Source organism: Chlamydotis macqueenii, chromosome 13 (genome assembly GCF_036417535.1).
Source record: "Chlamydotis macqueenii isolate bChlMac1 chromosome 13, bChlMac1.mat, whole genome shotgun sequence".
Lineage (NCBI taxonomy): Eukaryota > Metazoa > Chordata > Aves > Otidiformes > Otididae > Chlamydotis > Chlamydotis macqueenii.
The window spans coordinates 12702501-12730317 of NC_141568.1; the positions used below are offsets into that span (position 1 = coordinate 12702501).

At 40.4% G+C, this 27817-nt stretch overlaps 1 protein-coding gene across 2 annotated transcripts in view; it reads right to left on the reverse strand.

Moving 5' to 3' along the window:
• ZNF536 (zinc finger protein 536) overlaps nucleotides 1-27817 on the reverse strand; it is a 244411-nt gene that overhangs the window by 102344 nt on the left and 114250 nt on the right. The window contains exons 5-6 of one of the 2 annotated variants that reach the window (XM_086758132.1): nucleotides 17645-19225; nucleotides 12797-13852 (exon numbers count right to left, since the gene is read on the reverse strand). In XM_086758132.1, coding sequence (XP_086614258.1) covers nucleotides 13791-13852; nucleotides 17645-19225 — 1643 coding nt within the window. In that variant the 3' untranslated portion in view covers nucleotides 12797-13790. Of the gene's footprint in view, nucleotides 1-12796; nucleotides 13853-17644; nucleotides 19226-27817 lie in introns of those variants that run through there. The other variant, XM_086758131.1, reaches the window with a different exon arrangement.

Here is a 27817-nt window from a genome sequence, read left to right on the forward strand (position 1 = left end):
CAGACTGTCTGCTTTAAACAATAAAAAGAGAAGATGGCGAGAACAAATGTGCTGTAGCTTGCACTGAGTCATATGTCACCCCTCCAGTGCCGAGAGTGGGTAGGTCCTTCCCCCAGCGCCGCGAGCCTGTGCTACGCAGAGGGATGCTCTGTTGCAGCTGCAGAGCAGCGCTGCCCACGTAAAAAAGCAAGCTCCCGGTAGAAGCAGCAACGTCTGACCAACTGGTGGCTGAAGACACAGCAGTTGCCAACAAGAAAGACAGACCAAATGTCATTGACAGCGGAGCCTCTGAGGGGAAACCACAGAAATCCCCGTGTCAAGGCTGCATGGCAATATCGCTACCCACTACCAAGACCAGAAAGGGGCTCACGAGGCTCCTGGCCCACCAGCCCCCCGCCATGTCAGAAAGGAGAAGGTTTCAGCAGGGTCTTACTGCAGTTCCAAGGTGCTGCTTGCTGTCCTGCAGAGAAGATACCACGGCAGCAAGCTGCTCCCCGGTTTAATCAAGCAAGGGATGAGAGCAGCAGGACCCCGTGCCTGGTTAATGACGCCCGGCTGCTCCGCTGGTGCCTCGTTAGCCTCTCACCCCTTCGCTCCAGCGACAGGCCCGGCAGCCTTACCCAAACAGACTTTTACATGGGATATTTTTCTGCTCTTTGGCTTATTTCTGGGGGAAGATACATGGATAATTAATTTTCCATGTATTTTATCTGAGTATGTGATTTTGCTCCCAAGGAGGGCAGGGAGAACTGAAGCCTGTTGGTACACCTTGAAAGGGAAGAGAGGGGAAGCGATCTAAAATACATATTCTGTTAAATAAGGATGCAAAAGGGACCTTCAATCGCTCTGTGGGGCAGTTCCTGATGAGTGTCTATTCCAGTGGCAGCGGTCTCAATGACTATCCCAGGCTGCAATATTAATGTATGTTTCTTTAAGAAAATACGCAGCATTTGCAGTAAAACAGAGAGGATATGCCGTAGTATTTTTTATTAATAAGCTAAATAGCCATGTAAAATGAGTATAGCATATTGGCACTGATTCCTGCTGTACTGAGGCTCCTTTGTGAAATTAGTTAATTAGTTCTTCCCCCTACCCCAAACTTTGCTTGAATAAATTTGTGGTTAGCCCAAGTATGAAGAATTTTGTTTTTCTTGGCTATTTTTTTCTCTCTTCAAAGGAAACTTCACCCATCTATTGGGATAGCACTGTTCACTTTGGATAAAGGTGACTGGCTAAAGAAGTAACATAAGCAAAAATATATTTCTTTCAGCAAAAAAAGCTGCCCATACTTTCTCAGAAAGTAACTGTCCATCACGGCATAAGGTGAATAAACAGATTCTGTAGACTGTTACAAGCTTGTTAATTCTTTAATAAGTTAGCCCTGAAAAAGTGTTAATTAGCTAGTAAAAATGCTGAGGGATTCTTTGAGAGAAAAATCATAAGCACTGGAAAAGTGTATACTTAGCGATATGTAAAAAATACAGGTTTTTAACTCAATTTCTGAGACTTTTACAACAAAGTGCGGAGAAAGACAGATGAAATTATGTTCTGACTACACACACAGAATAAGCCCAATGGGAACCTCTGTATATAGTTATCAGTGGCACTGAAATCTGCTTAGGAAAGCAACAAGTCTTTTGTTCTGTTGACAACAGTTATTACAATTAATTCATTTTGTGATTGGTATTTGCACTGAGTGACAAGGTGTTATTTTACCTCAGTAAAAGTTAAAATGGTAATACCTACATGCGAAATAACACTGAGTTTGCTATCACTCACTCAATAAAAGAAAAGCCTCTCCAGAAATGCCTGCTCAGCCACCATTCCTGCAAACCTGAAGTATTAGCATCAGGCTTCTCCCTCTCCTCTTTCCTCAGTTTTTTTTTTTCCCTCTTTGAAAAGTTTCTTTGGAGGGGAAAAAGAAAATATAAAAAAAAAAGTTGTCTACTTTTTGCTAAAAGATAGAACAAAACACACGTGAATGCAGCAAAAGGCCTCCAAATGCTCAGCTGCATCCCGGGGTGCTGCGGATACCGGCTGCCTGCCCAGGGGCAGCATTGCCGAGGGCCAGACACAGCATTCGCTGGGCTGAGCCCCACAGCTGTCAGGGGCACGGAGCGTTCTTGGGGCTGGCGGGCCAACAGCATCCCCTTTATTGGGTAGGAGAGAGGCCAGCCCAACGATCAGTGCAGTGCCAGGATGCTCTCCATGCCACGTCGCCAGTGGAGGGATAAGGAGAGTCCTTCATCCCTGAGGGTGCAGTGCTTCATGGAGGGATCCTACCTGCATGTGGTATGGCACCCAACGGCAGACTTGCTGTGCTCCCACTCCTTCCAGGGATATAGGAGGCATCAAGCCCTGAGTGGTCTCAGCTGGGAAGAGGAGGGTCTCCTGCTGCTCGAGGGAGGGCAAGTCTCCCAGCAGAGGCTGGTGCTGCGTGAGCCATGGAGCTCAAAGCAACAGCTACACGTCACAGGGCTTCAGGGCTTCTTCAGATGCTGCTGAGACCTGCCTGTCTCACGCGCCTCAAGGAAAGACCTGTGCAGGGGCTGAGAGACCCCAAAACCTGTGGAGCTGCGCTGTATCACCGGAGAGGCTGAGACACACCACAACGACTGATTTCAGACCCAGCACAGCCATGCCTGGATCCAGTCCCTCTCTACAAAATATCTGTACACGTCTGCGAACGGAGGGGGCCCCTGAGCTGGCCAGCAGGTCCTCGGATGGCCATTTTTAGCACAAGCAAGACAAAACAAGGAACAAGGAGCTTTAGATGATATAAATTTTACCTTTTGTAGCAGGACCCAGCAAACCAAGGTCCTGCTACAAAAGGTAAAATTGGAAAAGGAAAGTTTGCAGTGCTAGCAAATGGCAAATAACCCATTAGCTATGGAGAGTTCAGCACGTCTCTACTTTTATTATAAGTTAGCCTCACTAAAACATTGACTTAACAGAGAATCATTATAAATCCCCATTTTGAATTTTTTTATTAGCAGTATTTATCACCTGCTCAAAATCAATCCTATATTTTTAAATTAAAACAAATGACTACTTGTACTGCAATCAATATCAGTGCATTTCCCTTTTTTAAAAGGTGAAAAAATGGAATACAAAGAAATGTCCTTCTTTGGCTGCATCAATCCAATTTCAATATAATTCAATATTTAATAAATATAATCCTCTGTGTCTGTGCAGGGAAACATCATAAAAAATGCAAAAGGTTTCCTGGTCTTCAATAACTTGCATGAAACAAAGTGTTTCCTTATTCCTTCCATAAATACTGCAGTCTTACGCTACTGGTTTTTTCTTCCTGCGTATTAGAAAGAGTTTGCTCTGATAATGTATTAGAAAGGAGGTTTACATATTTCATGATTAAAAATCCAAAACACTACCTACCATCTCCAAAAAAATTCCCATCTTTATCTCTCTGTACCTCTTTGGCTTGTTGGTTTTGAAAGGGCAAAAAAGAAAAAAAACCTTATGTAATACCTAATTTGTACATCTGTGGTTTCCCTCTGACTTGTGTAGGCACCATATGTTTTTAATTATCATAATAGCCTTAAAGAACCTGTTCAGCGGGAAACACATATGATCCTTTTATTACTGGTTTGTAATTTAAACAGTTTTAACAGAAAAGGTCTGGCTATAAGGGACTGAGAGGCACAAAGGTCTAAAAACCCTGTTATTGACCTCTGAAAGCACGAGTTCAGATCCCACCCACCAAGGTGGGACCCAGCTCTCCCGCCTCTGACAGAGGTAATCAGTCGCATGTGAAACGGCTCTTCGGGACCTTAAAAGACATAATCTCCAATCTCAAATGACTCGACGTTTCAGTCAGCGGCTGACACAATGAAACCAGGGTCTATAAACATTATCGCACACCAGATCTGTGCTTTCTTCTCCCTGGCGAAAGCTGGCGGAGCGATGATGCCACAGGAGAAGCCCTACAAACACCAGAAGCTCAGAATTTCAGCAATTCTCATTAGTTGTTGCCCTTTCAAATTCCCAGTTTTGTCCTTTATGCAAATGTGAGACTGGTGAGCACGCCGGTCTCCCAGCCACGGGAAACAGTCAGATATTTGGAGGTAGGAATTAAATTTAACAAGTTCAATTCACTCCTGATTCTGGACATCTAAACACATAATCAGTCTGATAATGTTATTAATTATCATTCAAGCGACAACCTTTGACACTGGCATGCTCCCACAACCTCCCTTCTCCAATAACTCAAACAGAAAATCGCTGGCATGAAAACCCACAGTCTTATGAAGAGAAATTGCAAATAAGCAGGCACTGAACACACAACTGGGAGTGAGCAAAATCCTCCTCTTCGAAGAGAAAGCAGAGGCTTACACAATAGCTCAGTCACTTGACCCAAAATGAAATTCTGCACAACTTCGTCCCAAAACAGATAATTTACACCCCAAACAAAGAGCTGTGGGGAGAAGAGGGTGGGGAAGGAGCCTAGCTAAAATTACACTGAGGCTGGAAGTCGTTATGGCTCCATCTCGAGAGATGGATGGTGTCCTCATTACAACGAAGCTTTATTTAGACAGACGGACAGAATCCTTATTAGAACATTAGGCTGAAAAGTTTAAATGTCAGGAAATACAAAATTAAGATTTTTGCAAATAAATGCTGACTCGGAGGAAAAAACTTAGAGCTCCCTGCACAGATCCCATTGGAGAAACTCAGGAAAAATGAAATCACTCAGGAATTGCAATCTCCTGTGCCAATCTAACCCTTCAAACGTGTATTCTTGGAAAACTCACAAAAAAACAGAGGAGATCCCTTTTTTTTTGGGCAAAATGGTTTCCACTCGTGAGCTGATGCCATCAGCTCCAGCCCTGGCAGCACACTGAGCCCAGAGGGATGGGAGGACACAGGAGTCACCCATTTCTGGAGAGAGCCCACCTGGAGGAGGACACGCTGATGTTGGAAACCTATTGCCACCGCACTGACCCTGCTCCTGGAATGAGTGTGTGAGCAGCATCTCACCGGGAACCTCAAGGGGGAGAGGGATGCGAGGCCTCGAAGACCGCGAATGCGTTGTTCCCTGCCCTCGCGTGTCACGCTCCCCGTCCCCAAGCCCTCTGCTTTCTCCAGGGAAACTCAGGTATTTTACAGTGATGGAAAGACAGCTTCATTATCTCTCATACAAAAAAAGAGAAGGTAATTGTTTTCCATTTTACCTGAAAGCTAATGGATGTTGGGATACCAGACGTGGATGCTCAAAATCCCCTCTGGAGCCCTTCTGGTGATTTGTCGTCTCTTGGTTGCCTTTGGTGCACACCGGTCTCTGCCAAGGTAATATGTGAGCAATTGCACACTAAAAGCAAATTTTTGAGAGAGGAAGTGCGTGCACATACACATACATCCACACCCACCCAGACACCCTCCACCCCCTTGTCCTGCACCTTGCTTGCGGGTCCTGCTCCAAAGCGCAGTGACCTGAGGAGGAACTTCTCATCTCACAGGTTTCGGTGGCTGGGGTGAGAAAGGCAAGGCAGGTTTTGCTCCTGAGAGAGGCCCAGCATTGCAGAGTTCTGCATGGCTCCGTCCTTGTCCTCTCATCCCAGGCTCATGAAAAAGAGCTGTGGGTGCTGCCATCCCCTGTGCTTTGCTGAGACAGAGCCAGGCAGCCGATGGGACAGACGTGCCGATGCAGGCAGCCGTCTCCACTGGCCTCACCAGAGCTCCCTGTTCTTCCTGGATGCAGCGATTCTCACGTGGCACAGGGTCACCCACCTGCATGTCCCCTTCACCGAGGTCTAGGCCTCCACATTGAACTTTCTACTTGGACCAGAAGGGGATGCTTATGAAAAGAGAGATTCTGCTGGGATTAAACAAAACTAAAAACAAATAATTGCATTTCATCTTCTAAATAAATAAAGATTTTTCTCTTTGGGTTTGTTTTTGGTTGGTTTCTTTTTTTTTTTTTTTTTTTTTTAGTATGAATCCAGTGAAAATCTAGTTTCCTTTCCCACAGCTTCACCCACAAAGTCACCAGGATGAAGTTTTCTGATGAAACAGAAGTACTCAGTGTTTAACTTGCAGCACGCAGAGGATGGCAGGGAACACCACGCGCTGCAATCACACAACCAGAGAGCGCTTACTCAGCAGGCAAGCCCTGCTGCCACACCGCAGTGTTTGTGCACCTCTCACACCCCCTCCTAAACAACTTACTGTCAGCCACCAGCACAGGAGGGAGCACTGACACACCCTACCAGACTGGATCTCCTCGCCTTTGGAAAGACACACAGGATCCACCCATCTGTTGAATTTGTGTCCACCACCACCAAGCAAAGAGACCCCTCATGCTACGACTCTCAAGCAAAGTTCTTCCACCGTGTCCTCTTCTACTCCCATACACTACAAGCACAGTTCTACCTTAAGAGAAATGCCAGATCGGGGCCTGAGAAAACTCTTTAGTTTTCTATTTAAGGATCCTCCTTTCACGGTAAGGATCCTCCAAATTTCCAAAAAGTGGATAACAACAATACCACTGTGCTCCCATCTGTACACAGCAATGGCACTGTAATGCATAGAGCATAAAACACCAAATTCCCACAGACAGCATCTGTCTCACTACAAACAATGGACCATTATCTTGTAAATAATTCTGATTAAGCTGCAGCATTTTCCCCAAACAAACAGTAGGGGAGCGGAGGGTGAGGATTTTTCTGGTGGGAGTGCCGGTTTTCTCCTTCCCCAACACTGACACTCAGATTTTTATTCAACTGATTGGCCCCCTCCCCTCCCCGCTCTTTCCCCCATGGCTTGGTTTTCAGCTTCTGACCTTATCCAGCTGTCAATCATTTTGGCAACTAAAGAGGGAGCCGTCATGTTAATGGGATTCCCACTTCTATCCTTTGGGAAAGCTTTTCGGGTTTGTTTTTTTTCCCTTTTTCACCCCAACATACAGTTATATAATGATTAGTGAATATGCCTACAAACCCTCCCATTATTAAACAGTTCTCATGTGAGGGGATGGAAAAATCAGCCATGCCACTGGATGCATGTTGGTACCAGTCACAGTTTGGGGATGTCTGGCTGTGCCAGTGATGAGCCTTGGTGGGTCTGGCGTTTGGGTGAACATGGCAAGGGAGCTGGGCAAAAGCTGTCACCCTCTCCAAGCTCTCAGCAGGGAGAGCAGAGCCCTCAGCTGCCCACGGCGGGAACTGGGGCTGGGGGCTCACCGGCCCGTGCCAGCAGCTACTGGCACCCACGAAAGCAGCACGCTGCGCTCCTCCACGCTCACACAGGCCAGCCAAACCAGCAAAAGGTTCACCAGGAAGATCTGGATGGACTGAAAACAAGTGCACAGACTGGAACAGGGTCAGCTGTGCAAAGGGACAAGTAAAACAATACAATTAGGGCTAACATGGTCCTTCCTCCTAAGGTCTGCAAACTGATCTATGTGGCAAGCGTGAACTGAGGAGAGCCCCCGAGAAATCCTGAATTTCTTCTTTAACCTGTTCATTTCAATGCACAAACCTTTTCTTATATGTCTCTCTTGATAAATGTCGCTTCTCTACCTGGCTGAAGTGTTGGTTTTCCTTCCCTGCATCCTCTTAACTTGCCTTGTTATACACAGGAGCTGTTTGGGATCAAACACACTTCCTGGCTTAAATATATATATATAAAAAAAAAAAAGTAGTAAAGTAAAAAGAACTAATTTAGGATGGTAACGTTGAAAAGTAGACATTAAAATTCTAACTTACAAATAGTGAACTGAAGTCACTGCTGTTCAGTTAAAAACCACACAACAGCCAGTTCAGCCAGCAGATCAGCAAGCATGAGTAGGAATGCCGGGACCTGCTGAGACCAAACACTGAACATCACACTGAAAAGGAGGGGACAAACGGTGGCGGACAGTGCGGCAGCTCCTCAGTCCCAACAAGGGCCCGCTCATGCAGGCGCAGGACAGGAGAACCCGCAGGCTGGTGGCGGGCTAGGGGCCGAGCAACCCACCGGCCACGTTGCAGAGCCAGGCGTGCAGCGGCAATAGTCAGATCTGGCGGTTCAACCCAGCTGGCACTCCAGAGAGCCCTGAGGTCAAAATTCATGAATTTGGTGGAAAGACATGGCCAAAACATGGCAAAGCTCCTGTTGGGGCAGAGAGCCCTCGAGTGCCGGTGGCCTGGCGCGGGCAGGGGCTGAGGCTGGAGGCAGGGTTCAGCACTGGGCTCCCCACGCTGTGCCGCTCAGGATGTCGAGTTCACGAACACCGCTGGGATAGAGAAGGGATATACACACCCAACACCCAGTATTTTAAATGTGGGTTTATTTCCATCAATAAATTTTTATAGCTTACTGTAGCTATATCACAGAAGGAAGCATTTATACGCTGAGGACTTTATATAATGTTCTTCATCTTCAAAGTGCTTTACAAACATTAATTAATTCATTTATCCTCACAGCACTCCTACCAGGGAGATAAGTACTATTATTTTCTATTTCACAATGGAGAATCCAAAGCGGAAAACTTATTTTTTTCCATGGTCAGTGACACACAGGTAGACCTTCAGGAGTGGAGAGGGCTGCCAGCTTTTGAACGTGAGCCTCCCACCCCAAATCTTGTTTAAAAGACTCGTGTTCTGCCAGAGTCATGGCACATATCGGGATATGCCTTGGCTTTTTCCTTCAGTAAGAGATAATTAAGGAACAATTCCCTCTCTGATCCCCAGCATGACATGCTATTTTCTACCCCACTGTTGCTCTGTGAGCTGAACAATGGCTGTTCTATGCAGGGAACGGCGCTACAGACGCCCCGGATCAGAGGAGATCAGCTTAAAGAAACTTGTTGGCTTGCATCTCACTCCACAGACAATGCGTCGGGTTAGGCGGCTCTGGGTGCAAATGCCCAATGTGGGGGCAGCTTTGGGAACACCTGTTTGTAAATGGCAATGCCCTGGGCAGGGCATCTGTCAGCTGGAGTCACTCACATCCAGCATACCTATCTAGAAATTTCATGTAGCAGGAATACGGTTGTGGTTTCCGGTATTTGGTCTCAATCCTAAGTGAATCCTTTTGCATTTGTCCAGGTGGGATACATAGTGCTCCCAGCTCACCTCTGTGGTGCTGCTGTAAATAAACCTCTTTCCTGTCTGGTCCTTCCCAGCAAATGTGTGGCTGCTTCAGATGGTAGTAACAGTTACTGTGAGCCTGAAAGGTTCAATTTTAAGGCATCTCAAAAAAAAAATTTGTAACTGGGGTTTTCTAGGCAAGTGTTCAGATCAGAGAACTTAAATCAACATCGGGGATGACAAACCGGGAAAAAAAATCCCAATTTTATAATTTCTGAGAAAGAGGCATTTCACCAGTTGTAATCCTTGTTAGCAAAGACCTTAACCACCCTGCCCTGAGTTTTTTCCCATCAGTTTATGTTTTGACAATAATAAAAATGCACAATCCCCCAGACCTTCTAGGCAATTTCCTAGCTCGAAGGAGATACAACCATTAGCAAAATAAACTGCCAAGTTAAGCCATGGCATCTTGCAGAAGACACGACCACTGGGAAAGGTCCATACCTAGATGTTGCTTTGGAACAACCAGAACAATTGTTTAGTGAGAAATGCTTTTTTGCATATGACTCATCACCCCTTGAAAACAAGATTTCTTATATAAAACAAGTGCTGACACAGCCTTCTCTTGAGTGGTGTGACTGCAGCTGTATAATTACAACTTTAGATTTGATGTTATGGACCTTAGGTTACGCCATTCAGACAAATGCTCCATTGTATTACAGAGATATTTTTTCCTTAGTCATATTGCCCACAGGACAATAAGGACTATATTCACAGCTCACTGCATAGAAGTTTAGGCATATAACAGCCAGTGGTATTACACAAGATGAGATTATACACTATGGGGGTTAAATGGATTAATAATTACCACTTTTTCTTGTCTTTTTTTCCTTTGCTCCTAGTTGATACTTTTTTGGAAGTGCTCTCCAAATAAAAGGAAGAACAATCTCACACTGAGTCTGGATAAATGTTACAGTTGTCTCACAAATGCTGTATTATTTCTAGCCCTTCCAAAATAATATAATTGTCCTACTGCTGAACTACAGATTTTTGTCAGTATGACACAGAACACTAAAATGTCAGGTCCTGACTCATGGTGTTTTGGTGGAATAAATAAAAAGTACCAATATGCTATTCAGAACTGACAGCATTAATGAAGATGTGACACTGGGAGCCCTAGTCATGTTTTCCTTCAGCGCCCATCGCGTTCTCAGTGGTGCACCAAACAATAGGCCACCTCCCATGAGTCCCACCCTGGAAACACTTACCAGAGACCTGAGCAACACTATTGAGACTGATGCAACTGGTTGCTTGTTATTCTACGCTTTCTTTATTTTGGGTGAACCGCACGCAGGTCAGAGCAGTGAGGCTAGTATCAGATGCTTATCCTCATTCTTTCCATGGGAAACAAAAAGGAGAGTTCAGTGCCCTCTGAGGACTGTGACTTAACATAAGGCTAGGCAAGATTAACCATGGAAGATCACTCACGGGTTGTACGCTCCTGGTATTTCTCCGCTGGGACAGAGGTTGTACACCCATTACTCACTAAGGCTATATTTCCAGCTGCAGGACTGGACCCAAACGTGTAGCTCACCCTGGCCAAGCACCCAGGCACTAATACTTACACACTTAATCCATCCCACACTACTCATTTTTAACCCAGTGGCCTCCACAAAAATTTCTGCTGGATTTTAATAGTGACAAAGGAGAAACAGGTCCCACATTCCCAAGACATTTTCTGTGACAGAGGACACAAATCTAATCCCCCCCCCCCCCCCCCTTATACACCTGCCTAACCATAGATGGTGTCGTTCCAACAACAAACCACTCCTTCCTTCGAAGACTGCATTTTGAACAAACGTCCTTCAAAAAGGCCCACAAGTAGCTTTGCTGAGTTTGCCCCTCAAAGCATCAAACTGTGGATTGGATGAGTGGTCTTTGGTCTACCAAAAGGCACAACAGTTTCTCAGAGAGTTTTCTTGAATGAATTAACAAAATGACTCAAAACTGCACTAATGGTTAACAGCTTTTTTTTTATTAGCAACACTGAGATAAGTTATTGAAGCATTTTAGTATTGTTTTACATTCCATTCAGAAGTGACCTAACTTGTAACTCCATATACATTTAAAGATATAGTTTGACACTTATTCAGAAAGCAACAATTATTAAAACTTACATACCTTCATTACCAGGAAACCTTAATATATTTTCTAATTACTTCCAACAATACTCTATTCCAAAGCACATGATAACCCACTAGAAGTTTACACATTTCACTTCAATCACAGGTTTTAAATTGTGGATGTCAGAGTGCTGTTCATTGAATTTTACTGTCTTGGTTAATATTGGAAAACCTGGCACAATATATTAAGCTAGAAATATTGCTTAAAGAATATGAAAAGAGATAACTACAGTATTTTTTCCTGCTAAAGCATTACAAAATACAGGACCATTAAAAACTCAAATAGAAATGACAATAAATAACCTTAAAAATGTTAAGAGAATTTTCACTCATACTAAAGTCCATTCCCTAAACTTGCCAAACACATAAATAACAGAACATATTCAGGATCTTTATTTCTGTACTATTATGATGGTTTGTTATATTGTGGATGTATTGTGTATACATATATTAATGTTTACACTTAATGTATATATTTTTTTTCTTTGCTGAAACAATTAATAAGCCTCAGGTAATTATTTTGTCTGGGTACTACAAGTATCTAGACAGGTGGGAGCAAACCCCAGAAACTCCAGATATGCAACACTGGACAACAAGATAATCTCTGCATAAAGATATCCTACGTTCCTTAGATTACAAAGATGAATTTGGTTATTTATTTCTGAAAGCCTCTAACATGAAATCATAATTGCTGTCAAATTAATTGTTTAAAATTGGCCTTGCAATAGGTATTAATCGTACACTTAGTTTTGACTTACAAGGACATCTAAATTGTTCGTGTTTATGAGTAGTTATAGGAAATACTATACCTCAGACAGAAGAGTACATATTCCTGAACCAAAGCACAAACCAAAACATTGTCTCACTTTGGAAAGATCTGGAAACATCTCTCTGCCTCTGCCTAATCCTAAATCATAATTTAAATTTGACCTGGATATGACAAAAACAATAAGAATACATTGTTTGGGAGATGAAACTTAGAGCAAAATCATACTGCTCTAAGCTTACATCATTATTTTGTCTCTGCAAAGAAAAGAAAAGCCTTTCTGTGCTAGGGATTTGCCTTGGTGCGGCCGGCCACTGATGTCTGAAATCAAGGCACATACCAAGGCCTCCTTCTGCAAACACAATCCCCCTTTCAGATCGGGTGCTAGGAGGGACTGAATGCCTCTGGTTTCACTGGGAATAGAAGGTATTCAGCATGTAGCTGAATCAGTCATTTTAGGGGTTAATTTCCAGAAACATAAATGGAATGGAAATGCCACACCGCAATATGAAAAATGGTAAGAAAGAAAAGTTTTCAACAGTAAACAAAACAGTGATACCAAACTTATCACCTGATCAATTTCTGATACAACAGAATACAATCAAATTAAATTACACAAATATAGCAATGAAATTCGAAGTCAAATAAACATAGGACCTGATTCTGCAATCCTTAGTCATGCAAGCAGTCGCACTCATCAAGAATGAGGGATGCAAGACTGGGTCCTTAGCTTCTGCTTAGGAAGTCAATGTTGATTCAGACAGTATCTTTTCTAGCCAAAAATATGCAGCAAAGGAAAGTAACATAAACAAGGCTAAATGTCAACAGTGTTTGCAGACTTACAGACACCATCCATTTGTTTGTACTGAAATGACTAGCGAACCATTTGGCAAATACAATGCTATTCACAGACCAGCCCTTTTATCCAGCAACACAAACTTCACTGGATCACTGGCATTCCCAGTTAATTAAAAAAAGGAAGCAAGCCATATGAGTTTGGTTTGATATTGCCATGCAAATGGCACTGCGGCATCCAGAACTGTGGCTGAAGCCCAGGCGCGGAGCCGAGGTGCTGGTGTCCAGTTCGGCAGCACCGTTTGTACGCTAACAGCAGGCCTTGGACCACCTAACTGAAGCTAAAGAAACCTCTTCAAAATCACCATAACGGGGCAAAGAAAAGTCTGCAGTAAAACTTCCGTATCATTTCATTCTGCCTTGAAGGAGAAGAATATTCTGGTTACTCCTTCAACTGCAGATCGAGACAAAAATTTGGGTTACTTAAGTGCATTATAAGATACTTTAACGGGCAGGAGTAAGACAATTTGCTGCAGTAGGATGGCCTTCCACTGCCTCGTAGCTGTCCTACAGCCTGGATACATCAGGCCTTTTGCTTCTGTCTAACATGGATTTTATAATTTAAAAGAGCTGCAATAAGGATTCAAGTGAAGCCACCACAAACAATTAAAAATCTTTTCTGTATTTTATATGTTGGTGGTAGTTCTGAAAGGGTTAGCATTATAATCTTTTTGATTTTGACACCTGTGGCAATAAGCAATTTACGACGACTAAATTCACTATTTAAACATTGGGGTAGAGCACTATAATTATGTGACAATAAAGCTGTAATAATCTGCCACAATCGATCTTCCCCTTGCCCAGCCCTCTTGTCTGTGCTGCAGTTCCACATTTGGAAGGTATTTCAGAAAGTTACAATGCTGAACATTTTAATAATTCTGTGCAATGTTGAACGCTTTCTGCTCCAGAGGAAACGGAAAGTGCTCGGCCCTTCGCCAGATCAGAACTCCAAAGCTGCTACCAGACATCGTAAGGGCCCTGCCCTGTTTTCCGGGAAAGACGTGATAATGGGGTGGAGCCTATGCAGGAGAAAACAGCACTAATTGCAGAGGAAAGCAAGCATGAATGGAAGCAAATTAGATTTATAGGGACAACATGGAACTAATACTTTTGGACATCATTAAGTGTGAGTTCAATAGCACTAATCCATTAAGCAACCAGCTAACACCCAGGACTATCTCTGGCCAATAGTTCTGCAGCCCACCAGCTCTTCTTCAAAAGCCTGAGTACTTCCAAAGCAGAAAATAGAAGTAGGGAAATTTTACTGTTTTAGATACAGAGCTGAAAAATTTAACGGAGAGAAGAGAGAGAACGAAAGGGTCTTCTCAGAAATAGATGCTGTGCAAGTCACGTGTAAATTAATGGCTTGGAACAGGAGGTAGAACATTACTGCGATAGAACTACATATGCACAGGAAGACAAGCAGAGAAAGAAAAGAGCATAAATGGAAATGAAAATAGATTTTCCAAAACTTAAATACAAAGTAGGTCTAGAACCTCCAAGCACAACTTCTCGAATGAGCAAGGGCTGTGAAAGCAGAGTACACGGATGGTTAAGACAGGTACCAAGCCATGGAGACATCGCCCTAGTCTCCCCCTCCACCCAGAGCTACTGGCTGCCAAGCAGCAAGGAAAGGTGTCTTCTTCTTAGAAACTATACAGTAGCAAAGATTAACAAGATGGGCTCCTCGGTATAGTCACTTGAGACTCCAAAACCAAGTACAGGTCAGAGGTATCTCTGAATTCATCAACAGTATGTTTTACTTTCTTTCTGTTCTTTCCTATTCTGCTATATAAGTAAGGGAGAAATATTACAAAAATTTGTTATTTTTCTCAGCAGCATTTTGACACGGAAATTTCTGTATTATGCCATAATTATGTTTCTTTCCTAATGGTGTATTTCATCCCTATAGCCTGAAGCATGATCGGAGCATAAATGAATTATGTGTGCATCAGTCTCTCATTCTTCATACAGGGAAACTGAGGACTGCTTCCTCCATGTGACTTTCCAAAACCATGTGAGTTGGTAGCATTCTCCTCTAGAAATTAAACACTCTCTTCGAGCCAGGATTTGTGCTCAAGTACTGACCCATCATCTTAAGGTAAAATCTGCTAACTAAAAATTATCCACATGGATCACTGAAAATCCCAGCTTGTTTTAATGCAGCCAGAAATTTAACTCAATTAGCACGGCCAATCAAAGATGCAATCTCAGCTAACTGAAGCTGAGATATTTTATTTCAATTTTATTTCCACTATATTCTGACTGCAGATAGAGCACCATGCCTGCTGTCTTGATTGTGCAAGGACTGTACCAAGTGTATCAGTGTTCTCCCTTGAGATGTCAACAACCCACACACCACTGGCTGTAAAAAGAAAGGCAAATCCACAGTCTCCCAAAATACAAAGGAACATAAGAATCATGCCTTGGAATTGGATGCTGGAGGTGGGTCTCAAGTTTTCTCATCTCTCAGGCAGCAGGAGAGACAAAGGGAATGATGACTAAAACCACGGGCTTTGTGCAAGAGGGAAGGAAGGCTAAGAATGAACAGAGTGCTCCTGATGGCTAATCTGCAAGCGCAGAAACATCAGGTGAGATTCCCCACACTAGCACGCACAGATGGAGTGTGATTTCACAGTATAAAATGTCACTGAGAAAATGAAAACTCTCCAAAACCACTGCTTTCAAGTGGGCGGTGTCCAAGCCAACCAAATAAAAAAAGAACTACTGACATGGGGCTTGTTCATACTCATCCACTTTTGCTGTGAAATATTGAGAAAAATGAAATAATATATTTAAATAGTCAACCTTAATACTTATATTCTGCAAACACTCAATAGAACGTCAGTAAAGAATTTTAAGAAGCTATTTTTGGACAGGGAAAAAGGAGGACTCGCACTGCGTTTTCCATTAAAAATGTTTTAAAAAGTAGAACAGACAAGCTTCTGTTGTCTTTTTTTTTTTTTTTCCCCGTCATACTTGAAGTCAAATCCATTATCACTGGGCAGAGCTTGTGAAAGGGATATGGTCTTTAAAATGATATAAACTCAAGCTATCATAAAATGTCTGTTGATTTGATTGGAAGATGAAACAAAAAACTAATGGAAGTAATATGACCTCATTTCAATAATAACATGAGAGGGTTTTTTTTCTGTGGTTGTTTTAAAAGTCTTATGTCTTGGAAAAAGTATAAAGATACTTTGTACAAAGCAACTAATCTTAGTCTTCCAATTTTTTTACTTGTTTGTTTAGAGAGTCATTTCTCTGCTCTATTTTTTTTTTTTGTAACTGATTTTACTCCACAAATAGGGAGAAAAAAAAATCCAACTAGAATTTTACCAGCTGCAAATTAAATCAACTATTGACTGTTTTCACATATCAGTAATTTAACTGCTGATTTTGAAGAATCTGGAAAGATTTTCAACTATCTGAATTGGTTCTTAGTGCATTGAGACACAGAAGTTCACAAGTAAGGCCATGCAGTTACTTGGGCTCATGATTCTGTTTAAATAATGACAATATTGTGAAGCCAAAATGCTCTAAGAATACAACTAAGATAAACTTTGTGTGGAGAAATCAGACTTTTTTTATTAGGCCAACTTAATACACTTGGAAAAGCAGAAAGGGGCGTGAAGATGGGGTTACGGCTTTAAGCACATTACTATCCTAGTAAAGTCAAACAAAGCTCCCGCTAACCTTAAGTTAACCAGGGTAACCACTCCCAAGTGTTTGCAGATTTAGGCTTTCACTTTAATTTGTCAGGCTTTATAACTGTTGATCACATTTTCTTTTTTTTTTTTTTAACTTGAATATATTTTATGATGCATGTTCAGCTCTGACAATGAGTTTTCTGATTAGTTTGATGGTGAAATGTGCATTACTGAAGTCTGTGTGTCCTTTACTGACTCTGCTTTTTGAAGTGATACTGTTTTTCAAAGGATTTACACTCAAATCTCTCCAACAAAAACAGGAAATAAATATTAAAAAAATCCTCATTCTGATTTGTTCTAAATAGATTTAACTTCCATTTTTGTTAAATATGATGTGTGTGATATGAGGAAGTAAAACTGCAGTTTTGTAAATCAGAGACTAGTAAGGCTAAAAGGTGGTTTTGCTTGTTTGGTGTGTTGTTTTTTTAATTACCTGGAGGCATATTCTTAATTAGGCAAATCACAATTTGTACAACCGCTAGTTAGAATACTGAAAATGGTCAAGGGCAACTACTGTATGGGTGCCATTGAAACAAACCAGAAAAATATAATTAAGAAAAAAAAAAGGAGAGGGAAAGAAAAGGAAAAAAAAAAAAGGTGCTTCACCACAGGTAGACGCATTCCATTGGTCTTTAATTTCATTAATATTGTAATTGAACACACCTCAACTCAAATAAAGGGTGGGGGGGAAGAGAGAGAAAGTAAGGTTTGCTTGGCAAAGCATCCAGTGTTTTTCTTGGGTTCTTATATCAAAATACTGAAAAGTTTGCAAGTTACCATGTACATTTTTTAAAACTTTTTCCTCCTTTGAGTATGCTAAAGCAGTAAGTATCCCCTTCAGATACCACTAGCACAGATAGTCTATATTGCTGCTACTCTAGTTTAAAAAGCAAGTTCTTTCTAAAATCCTGTATAAGTATATGCATGCAGCACTGCTGATTTCAATGGAGTAGACCACATGTAAGACTAGAATTTGGCCCACAGGGTTTAACATTTTAAAAATGTATTACTAACAAACATGACTAAGTATATTTAAAGAGCAGCTTCATGATTCTGCACAAGTGTTCTCTGAAATGGTCTAAAAGAAGGTCTAAAACTTACCACACAAGTCAGGTCTCTTGATACATCCACTAGCTGCTGTGCTACTTGCAAGTCCATTAAAGGCTGCTAAGCCATCAGAGCTGTAAGCTCTTAGGACTGACAACATGTTCATCTGCTTCTCCAGGACCTGCGGACCCTGAACTTGTTCGGGTTTCATCGCTCCTTGTGCAGTTTCATGGGAGGACAGAAGATTCTGACTGTGCCACTGCTTTTCTGACGCTTGCGGCAGTGGCGATACGAGCCCTTGTGTTGTTTGTGAGGTGACTGCACTTTGTATATTGTCGCCTCCTTCACTGCTTTCTTTATTTAGGACAGACAGCTGTTTATTCATAATATCTGGTTCTGTGTCAATGTCCTCATCATCAATGTTTTCTTCCTTGGAAGATTCCATATCCTCAGATGAAGCTATGTCAGAAAGGTCATCAGTAGCACTTTTATTTACAGAGTCAGAGAGCAGAATATTTGGGTCATCTTCAGATTGTGTTTTTATTTCAGATTCATTACTGGTGCAAGAATTTTGTGTTCCTGTGCCAATAACACCAGGATAAACACCAAATTGCTTATAGAAGTCTGCTGTAAAATTACAAAAAGTGGATTCCATGTGGCTGGGCCAGGCAGTGCTCTTTTGCTCTCCCAGGGTCTCTTTATTTTGTCCTTGGGTCATTTTCTCAGAAGCTGAGTCCAGCTGGCTCAGCATGTTTGAAACTACTGCCTCCTTGCTGGACTGCACAGAAGAGGAGAGCAAGCTCACTTTATTAACTGAGGCTGAAGCTTCTCTAGATTGGTCTTTGTTGTTCCCTATGATGTTGTCTTTACGTTTAGCCTTGCCCAAGTGATTGGCCTGGAGGTGCAGAGCCATTAGTTCCATTGATGAAGTTGTAAAGGAACAAAATAAGCAGCCGTGCCAAGCAATATTATCTTGCACTGTAACAGATGAACCTGGGAGGGAGGCTGCATCTGGCCTTACGGATAAGTCAAGAGGTTCGTATTGTGACTTTTCTGTTTTCCGCTGTGAGGACTTGCTATTTATCTTTTCCTCGACACCATCTGAGCCCAGAGCTTTTGCTGAAAGTGGATCTGATAGAGCTTTATCCTTCATTTCTTTTTCTTTCTTCAAAGAACTTAGGACAAAGCTGTCCATGAAAGCTTGCAGAGACCCTTGAAAGTTCACACCGTTCCCAACCATGTTCTGGTAAGCACGGCCAAGCTCAGAGAAGTGTGTTCCTTTGGAAGGTATGTCTGAACTCTTCATATTTTCTGAAGATACTTCAGATGACATGCCAGCTGCTTGTCCTTGCTGATCTCCAGAAGACAGCATTCCTGACGTCCACTGCTGCGAGACCATGCCGCTTCGGAAATCGATACCAGGAAGCCCCTTGAAGGCTCCTCTCAATATATCTGGTCTAATAAACACAGAACTTTTACTTGATGTCTCATCTTTGTGTTCTTGACTTGCAGTCTGCCCGGAGAGTGGTCCTGCTCCATTCTGTCGCTCCCGATGGTGCCGTTCCAAGTGGTATTTCAGGGACGCAGACTGAGTACCAGCATAATCACAATGTGGACACTTGTAAGGCTTCTCACCTATAGGTGTGGATAAAGAGAAAAATATAAGGAGAGAGTTAACTGTACTTTGCTGTATGGATGAGTTAAGAAAAATCAACATTAGCTGCTTGAAAACAAGATCTTACGGCTAATAATTCATTTTTAGAAAATAAATGTCTTTAATTGAAGACTAATTCATAAACTGAATATTTCTAAAATGGGTTTCCAGAATGTGGGGCTATTCAGGAATGACATGGTATCTACACACAATTAGCCATCTTTTTCTTAATCTAACATGTAGAAAACTGTTGTAGAATTAAAAGCTATGATTATGAAAATGAAGCATAACAATTTCAACCACAGTAATCATTAAAAGTACAAGTTTAAAAAAAAAAGAGAGACAAAGAATGTAACAAATGGACGGCTGCAATATTTTGTGTATACAATTGCTCTAAAATTTGTTTAAATTATACACATGGAAACCATTTTTAAACCTAAAAATTTTATGGCACTGTTACGCAAGACTGAAATGAATGATTTAAGTCTTGCTCTGCAGTAAATCATGGATATAATTAGCAAATGGCATACTGCACAAGTAATTTATCATTATTTGGAGGGCACCATTCCAGAAGGATTCAAAGATCTGCAGACCTACTGCATTGTTTCTAAATAAAGAACTATAAATACAGATTCTATAAAATATTAATATCATTACACTACATTATGATTGCAGTATGTAAGAACATATAGTTAAAATAAAAAGTAGTCAATAAAATAAAAAAGAAATCTAGTAATAAAAAAGTACAAAATATATTTAGTTTCTGTACTTGAAATTAGCATTATCTACTGGTTTTTGCAGTCCTTTAAATTTGTACTAATGGCATTTCTAATGCTCAAGTAGTAAAATGTGTAATTTACCTACCATAAGGGCTTTTCTAGGATTAGCTTGAATAGAGTTTTAAAACATATAAGATTATTTTCATGAATTAAATATATATTTGAGTCCCATACTAAACTTTTATTGTTCTTCCTATACTTTAAAAGAGGTAGAAGATATTACATGCATAATAGATATTCACATACATTCATAAATATATATCCAAAAAGAACACACATCTAAATTTTTGCAGAGCACTTGTTAGCAGAGTTCCTTTTGAAGGAAAGAGTACGGAAATCCTCACCAAAGTGACAGGAATCTGGAAGACCTGCGAGCTGTTAATATTGGCAATTATTTCTGTGAGAGAGCTTAATGAGAAGAACTCTTTTCTCTACTTAGTTTGGGTTTTTTTTCCCCCCTAAGTGATCCAAAAGACAAAGGCAAGCTTCCTCCAAATGGTATAATGGAAATATTTGTTTTGAATATTTCCTCTATAGTAAAAATGCTATATAATATTATGTAGTTCACCAACCCCACTGGAAAGTTACCATTTTCAAATAACCTCAAAATCTGCTTAAAACAAAACTGAAAGGCTTTAACACTTCTGTTATTTAAGCTACAAGCTCAATTGAAAATACTTGGGAAGCTGCTCCTCTCACTGATGGCAGGAATTTACTGATGAGATGCAACAGAGAGCACTCAAATGACCACACAGCACTGGGCGCAGGCCTACCAACCGCCAACAGTCGCTGGATACGGGCTGCAATTCAGACGGGGCTGAAGTACGTTACAAGCAGTGGAAATTCTCAATCCATAATGTAATCCTAAAGCTAAACGGTGAGACATGAGAGCTTTACATCAACTGCATTAATCGACCTTTTTAGAGGAGAAAAGTGAAGCACCTCAAACAAGAGGTTTCAGCAGAGGAAGAGGTAGTAATTAGCATGGTTCATGCTTTAGGCCTGGGTCCATGCAGCTTAACAGAAGAAATCAGATTTAAACATTTCAGTGCAACTTCTGAATCTTCCACAACCACCTAATTAAGTTCTGGTGCTCAACCAACGAGAAGATGGGTCTGCATTTCAGCAGGAGTCGTGCAAAAGCAAACAGCTCCTACTGACATGGAAGAATCACTAAACTGAGATGGATCGCATCTGTCCAGGCGTCCCTGGTCTTGGGTGAGAGTCACACACACCCACTACAAGTGTTTTCAGTTTTTGAGCTGTCTTCTGTTATTCTGATGTTTGTCCCACAAGTTACTGTCAACCATCACTAACGACCTCTGACACAGCTTAGGTATTTCAAGTATTGCCTAAGAATTCATCAGACTGGTGAAAAACAAGTACCATACTTTATAAGGTTAAATGCTCTCACTTTTGAGTTTTCACTCCTCTTAATTGAAAAGCTCTTCCTCAGCATCCCCTATGCCTTTATGGAAATATTTAACACAATTATACTGAGCATTTCCTTTTATTCTAATGACAGTTCAGTGTGTGTTTGCATTGCGCATCAAGCGACACCATGAGAAGTGTGTCCCAGTGTTGCAGGCGCTATGTCAGCCGTTGGGTAACTACTTCTGCAGGGAGGAGGAGAAGTTTGCAATATAGGCTGCACTGAGGTGGCTAAAAACATGCAGGAGCTGTTCAAAGCAATAAGTATATTTAAAAAAGCTTGTAAGCGTTAAAAAACATTAAAATATGCTAACCAGGGGAAATACTAGTAATATTTTGTACTTGTAAAGTACACACCAACATACTTGTATTCTGAATTTCTAAGCCTTGAAGTTATTATGTTTTCCACTCGAAGACCTCTCCGCTTAGCGAGTTTCCTCTCAGCAGAGGAGATCTGGACACAGCTCACCACCAACGCCGTAAGCATTGGACTGAAAGAAGACACTGACTGAGACAGTGTGATACAAAGTTCAGATCTCTCCTAGCCTTGGTACACTGCCTCTGTGGTGCTCCCACCTCTTGCATGGCTGGAAATGAGATCTAAAGCTGAAGGACTGAAATTGGACTCAACATGCAGCAACATACTGTGCCACCTTTACAATACAGGTCTGGCCAAATCACATTGTTCAAAGGGAACTATTCAAAATCTCTCTCTTCTCTTCTAGATCCAAATATTGGCAGCAATTAGTTTACTTCAAATCAGTCTTTGCTGCTATTTTGCGGGTAGGCATTGGGAGAACGGAGTAGCATAGAGGAAATAATCTTTGAATGTTTTAAATTTAGTGTGTCAGTATTTCCTAAATTCAGTAACTGTGCAAATATTTAAATCCTATTTCATAAATTCAACTTAACAATCAGCTATGCCCCATGTAAGTCCCTGTACAAATGACAAAACAGAGTTATAAGCTGCTATGGGAAAAAGTCCAACCTAATCTCAACCGGACTAACGAAATCCCAAGCCAGTTGCAATGGAAAACCCAAAAGACCTTTAATTCCCAGGACTCTATCAGCAACGGCAATAGTATATGTCCAGACAGTACTAGAGGGGACAAGACAGGCAGGCTATGGCTCTGTATCTCATACATTGAGGAAAGGTTTCAGAGAATTCATCCTAGTGTAATGACTGTGCTGGTAACATTGCCAAGAGCAGTGTGTCTGGATGAGTTATTTAACACTTAGTATCAGTTCACATAAATTAATGTTGCCATGTAGGAGTGAGGGAACATGACTTTTTCAAAATAGTTTTCTGCATTTCATATCGAAGTGTCATTTTTCATTGTTCACAAAGGCAATGACCATCCTGATCTTGGTAATTCTCTGGTCCTGTTTGCACCCCTGCAGATCTTTTCAAAAGTTAGTAAAAAGAGCAAATATTCCACTGTTTACAATTAAAAAAAAAAAAAATCTTATAGAAAATAACTTATCTGGGCAACATAATCACAGTTCTGATCCATCTGCTACTCTGGTTTACAAGACACAAGACATCTCACAAGAACTATTTTATATCAGGATACAGTAAAATAATAAAAATTCAACGCTTCTTTTAAAATCTACACAAAAGCTTGGTTGATAACTGGAAACAGACATGTTGCCCTATAAAAACAGGTCTATTTGTATAATGGTTTGTATAAACAACACAGATGTATAATCCATGCAAGTTACCACCAGTCCTGCTCACAACGCAATCTGATGATACTAGTCATAGGAATTGTCTGCTATGGACTCTGCAAGGAGACCATAGTCAGATCATAAATAGATTTACAGATTTTAAGTACAGAAGGGACAATTATGATTACAGCAGTCTGATCTGCTGTACAACACAGGCCATGGACTCTCACATGATATTTCTTCCATCAAATCATAACTACAATTTGAAACAAAACATACTTGTTATAGTTTAAACATGTTCTATATTAACCACAGCAATGAAGAAGAATTCAACATGTCCCTAGAGTAAACTGTTTGACTGCTTCAGTGTTTTCACTACTCAAAATGTGTGCCTCATTTCTAGCTTGAATTCATCCACAGTCTGCTTCCTACTACTGAACATGGCTACATTTTCCCTTGCTAGATTAAACTGATTTTTTTAAATTAAAAAAAAAAAAAAAAACAAAACCTATTCCCTAAGGAAGGTACTTGCAGATGGCAAAACAGTCACTTCTTCACCTTCTCTCACTCTTGACTGGAACATCCTTCCCAAATTTTCAATGTCCTTTTAAGTTTTGAGTGCCTACTAAAACTCTGATGAAATTTCAACTTGATATTAATCTTACACAGTCCAAGACTGTGTTTACATCCACAGCTATAGCAATCAACAGCTCATATTCTCTTGCTTCTCCTCCATAATCCTAGGCCTTGTTCATCAACGCCTCCAGTATTTGTTCCTTTACATTTTGCTGATTTAAAATTCATATTGTTGAAAAGAGCCCACTTGACTAAGTGACTAATCAGTGCCTCCCCATGATTTTTAGCATCTTACCATTTTTGTACCATTGGTAAATTTTATCAACAGTGATTTTATATCCTCTTCCAAATAATGATGAAACACCAAATAGATGAGCCGAAAGCACTGCTGGGGAACTGCCAGCTTATGTGCCACTTCATCTCTGTATACTGGGGTTTTTTTTTTTGGTTGGGGAGATTGTCACATAGAACAAGCTACTTTCACAAGCCTTGACAGAAAGTAGGAAACTTCATAAAAAAAACTTACTTTCATAAAATAAAATTGAATTAACTATGCTACCAATTATTAATTAACAAATTCATTCTGTAATTTTACCCAAAACTTACTTCAGGGTAGTCCATTTATAATTTCAAGGTCTTAATATTATTTCATTTTGGAAATACCAGAATAGTCAGAGCTTTTTCACTACTATGAGTGCTCTGGAACTTGCACCGTATTCCAAGACTTGATTTTTTTAAATGAACTTTAATGATTTGGAGAGCTCTTCAGCAAGGGTTTTTAAAATTTACCTGTAAGTTATCCAGTTTCATTCATTCTAAAAAATATTAAAATGTAGTGGGCTACAGCATAACAGCCTCATTACTTAATGGCAGAACTGTATCATTGGAAAATACTTGTAAAAACCATCATGCTTCTTTCTGAGAGCAGAGAAGACTATTTAGTCTTCTATACCATGATTGATAATTTTTATCCATTCTTGTCTAGTATTAGCAAGATACACATTGTTAAACCTGCCAGATCTGCAGAATTTTACCGTTTTCCATAACCCTAATAGCCACATGCATATTTTTACTATTACTTTTTGTTTCTCTTTACTTCTTAAATATCTTTTTATATTTAGTGTTGTGGGCTTCTTTATTCGTTTTTTTTTTTTATACCTAACATGCAGCTTCTTAAAAATCTGCACCTGACACTCCCCTTCTGCATTGAACGCCCTCCCTCCTTTTTAAATAAGATTTCTTACAGAGTTTGTGGAGTAAGCCCCTTCACTCCCCAGGACAGCGAGGGCTGTGCACCAGTATGAGAACCACAACCCCTAAAGCTCTGGCAGCCAGTAGTGGGGTTTTGACAGTCACTCGGGGACAATGGGAGCTACAATTTGATCCTATACATTTCTAAACAAGCTATAGTTTTCTTTCATGCAAAGCAAGTGAAATCAAACATCATCTAATTCCAGAGAATATTGCTTAATGAAAATATTGAAAACATTTTCCAGCATTTTTTATTTTACCATTGAAACAGTTATTGATAACCTATTTTATCCATTGTGCAGCAGATATTTTAGAAATGAATTGCTGTATGGTTTAATTAGTTCATTATTATGCCTATTCTTACACAGTAATTTCTTTTATCATTCTAATCATTCACTTCACACTTTTTAAACCAAATGGAATATCAAAGATTCCGTAGGATTATTTTTGGATCCTGCACATGTTTCACCACACAATTAATCTGTTTGTCAGAAATACTAGTTAACTTCTTCTCTTTACTACTTTCCTTTACTAGTGATTCTTCTCTATTATATAAGATGAAACTACCCCTACCCTGTAAAAGGACAGACTTCTGATCCCATCGACTCAGTTTATTAAAGATTTTTCAACTGTGCACTAGGCATTACAGTAAAATATTTCAATTTTTCTAAAGTTTTATAATTGAATATTTTCACGTATTTATATCTTGTCTGCAATATTTATTTAGTCTTTTTACATGTCTTTACTTAGTTAAAATGCACAGGGATAAATATGGTTGTTCTTCTGCAGGAGATATTCAGTACATTAATATAAACTGTACACTGATTTCCCCAAAGCATATATATATATATATGTTGTAAACCTGAAGACTTTTTACACAGCTGCTTATTGCTAAACAGTGCCTTGTCCAGAAGGGGACAATCTGTGTCTCTAATTGCTGTCACTGAAGCTGAGATTCATTATGTGACTTTCCCATTAAAATGTGAGCATTAATTTGTATAATGAAATATCACCCACTGCAGTGTTCATTAGCCATGCCCTACTGTATACTGCACATTGTTAGCTACCTAGAAACTGTAGTTAATTTCGCTAATGGATATTTCCCTACTTAGTGTTTGGTAGGAAATTTATACTGTAACATTACCTCTTAAACTTTTAAGGAAATTTAAATTCAATCAATTATTTTCAACAAAAGTTTGGGATGTCATTAAGACAGGAGAAAAGGTATGCTGCACAATGTTAAGGACGAGAAATCTGGAGAAATCTAGAGAAATGAAAAGTCCTTTTAGTTCATCTTAGAAATGTAAGAATAAAGGATGTTCAATACCAAAATTGTCTCCTCGTGGAGCACACGTACCCATTTTCCTTAATTATTCATATTGCTCATCCCACTACAAGTGCCTTCAGAGAATGGCAACAGCCAGTCTTTTTTTTAGGAAGAAAATGTGAATTGAATTTATTTAAAACACCACAATTTTTACTGTATTTCAGAAGCTCATCTAAGCAAGTTTTGAAATTGGCTAGTCACATTTCCAAGGGAAAATGCAGTAACACTGGAAATGCATATAATACATCTAATACATGCAAGATGTGTGTCATGTGTATCGTAACATACTCTCAGTCAACGGACAGCCCTACCAAGTTCTTTCTTCCTATCCCTCTCTTTCTTAGGTTTCTTCTGTTTAGCACAATCCAAACCTTCTTCAGGGCTCTACTTCGCTCACGCACATTATTCTTTTTTCATTACTCAGAGGATTTAACTCTGCCAGTCATACTGGGAATATACCCGAGAACCTAATGACCACACAAACTCAAACTGGTCTACATCTGCAGTGACTCCTGAACACTAACACAAGTGCAAAGAGGTGCTAGAGCACCTGAAGACCGGCCTCTACATAATGTGTCACTTGTTAAAGGTAGAACATAAGAAATTTTTATTTTTTACACTTAACTGTTTCTGTGCGGTCCAAAGGCTTTGGCATGTAAAGTAAAGCCACACTCATTTTTTTTTTTTATTTCAGTGGGAAATAAGAGTGCTCAAGAACATACAGAAGATGCTTGGCTCCTTGAATTAAGGAACCTAAAATTGCTGCCCCCAGAGGAGAAAAATGGAAACTCTGGAAGTATCTGCATATGGCACGTTACAGGTCTGAGATATTTAAACGGTTTTATTCTTCACAAAGTCTGAGTATCTTTAAGCCTTTTCTGTGTTCTAACCTTCTCAGCTGTATTATGTATTATTTTATAACCAGGAAGCTGAATCACAAAGTGTCTGCTATGCGCTACTAGTACATATACACGCTTTGCTCTTCTTTCTGCAGCTCTTCACATAGTGAGCTTGTGTGAGCTGAAGTAGGGAGCTCTGATGAAGCAGGACCATACAGTCTGTATCTATTCACTGGTCAACATAAAGAAGTCATCTAGGGGTACTTCAAGAGTTCTGTTTGCCATATCTAAGCCCCGAGGCTCTGGAGCATTTTGCCCTGAAATTCCTTCCTCTCTTCTCTTGAGGTCATACCAAGGAATTGTCTTGTTCTTCAACTGTTTGTAAAGCAAGAGGAGAAACTCTGATTTCACAGAATTATGCCCTTTTCTTCTTATCATATGGGAACAATCAGAAACCATATCTTACTATCTTCCCCTTAAAGCTCTTCCTGGCTGAATATCATTGAAATAGACAAGAAGGAGAATCCTCTACAGTTGTGTATTGGGTCTCAACTTAGCATGCTAAATAAAAACTTAATTTTTTTTTTCCTTCAGAAGCTTATTTTATTACAGCAAACTACACAGAAACCGAGACTCAGTGTGGAGAAGGTTGCAACCATTAAACATCCAAGGGAAAAAAGAAGCAACCCAAGTCAAGGGTTA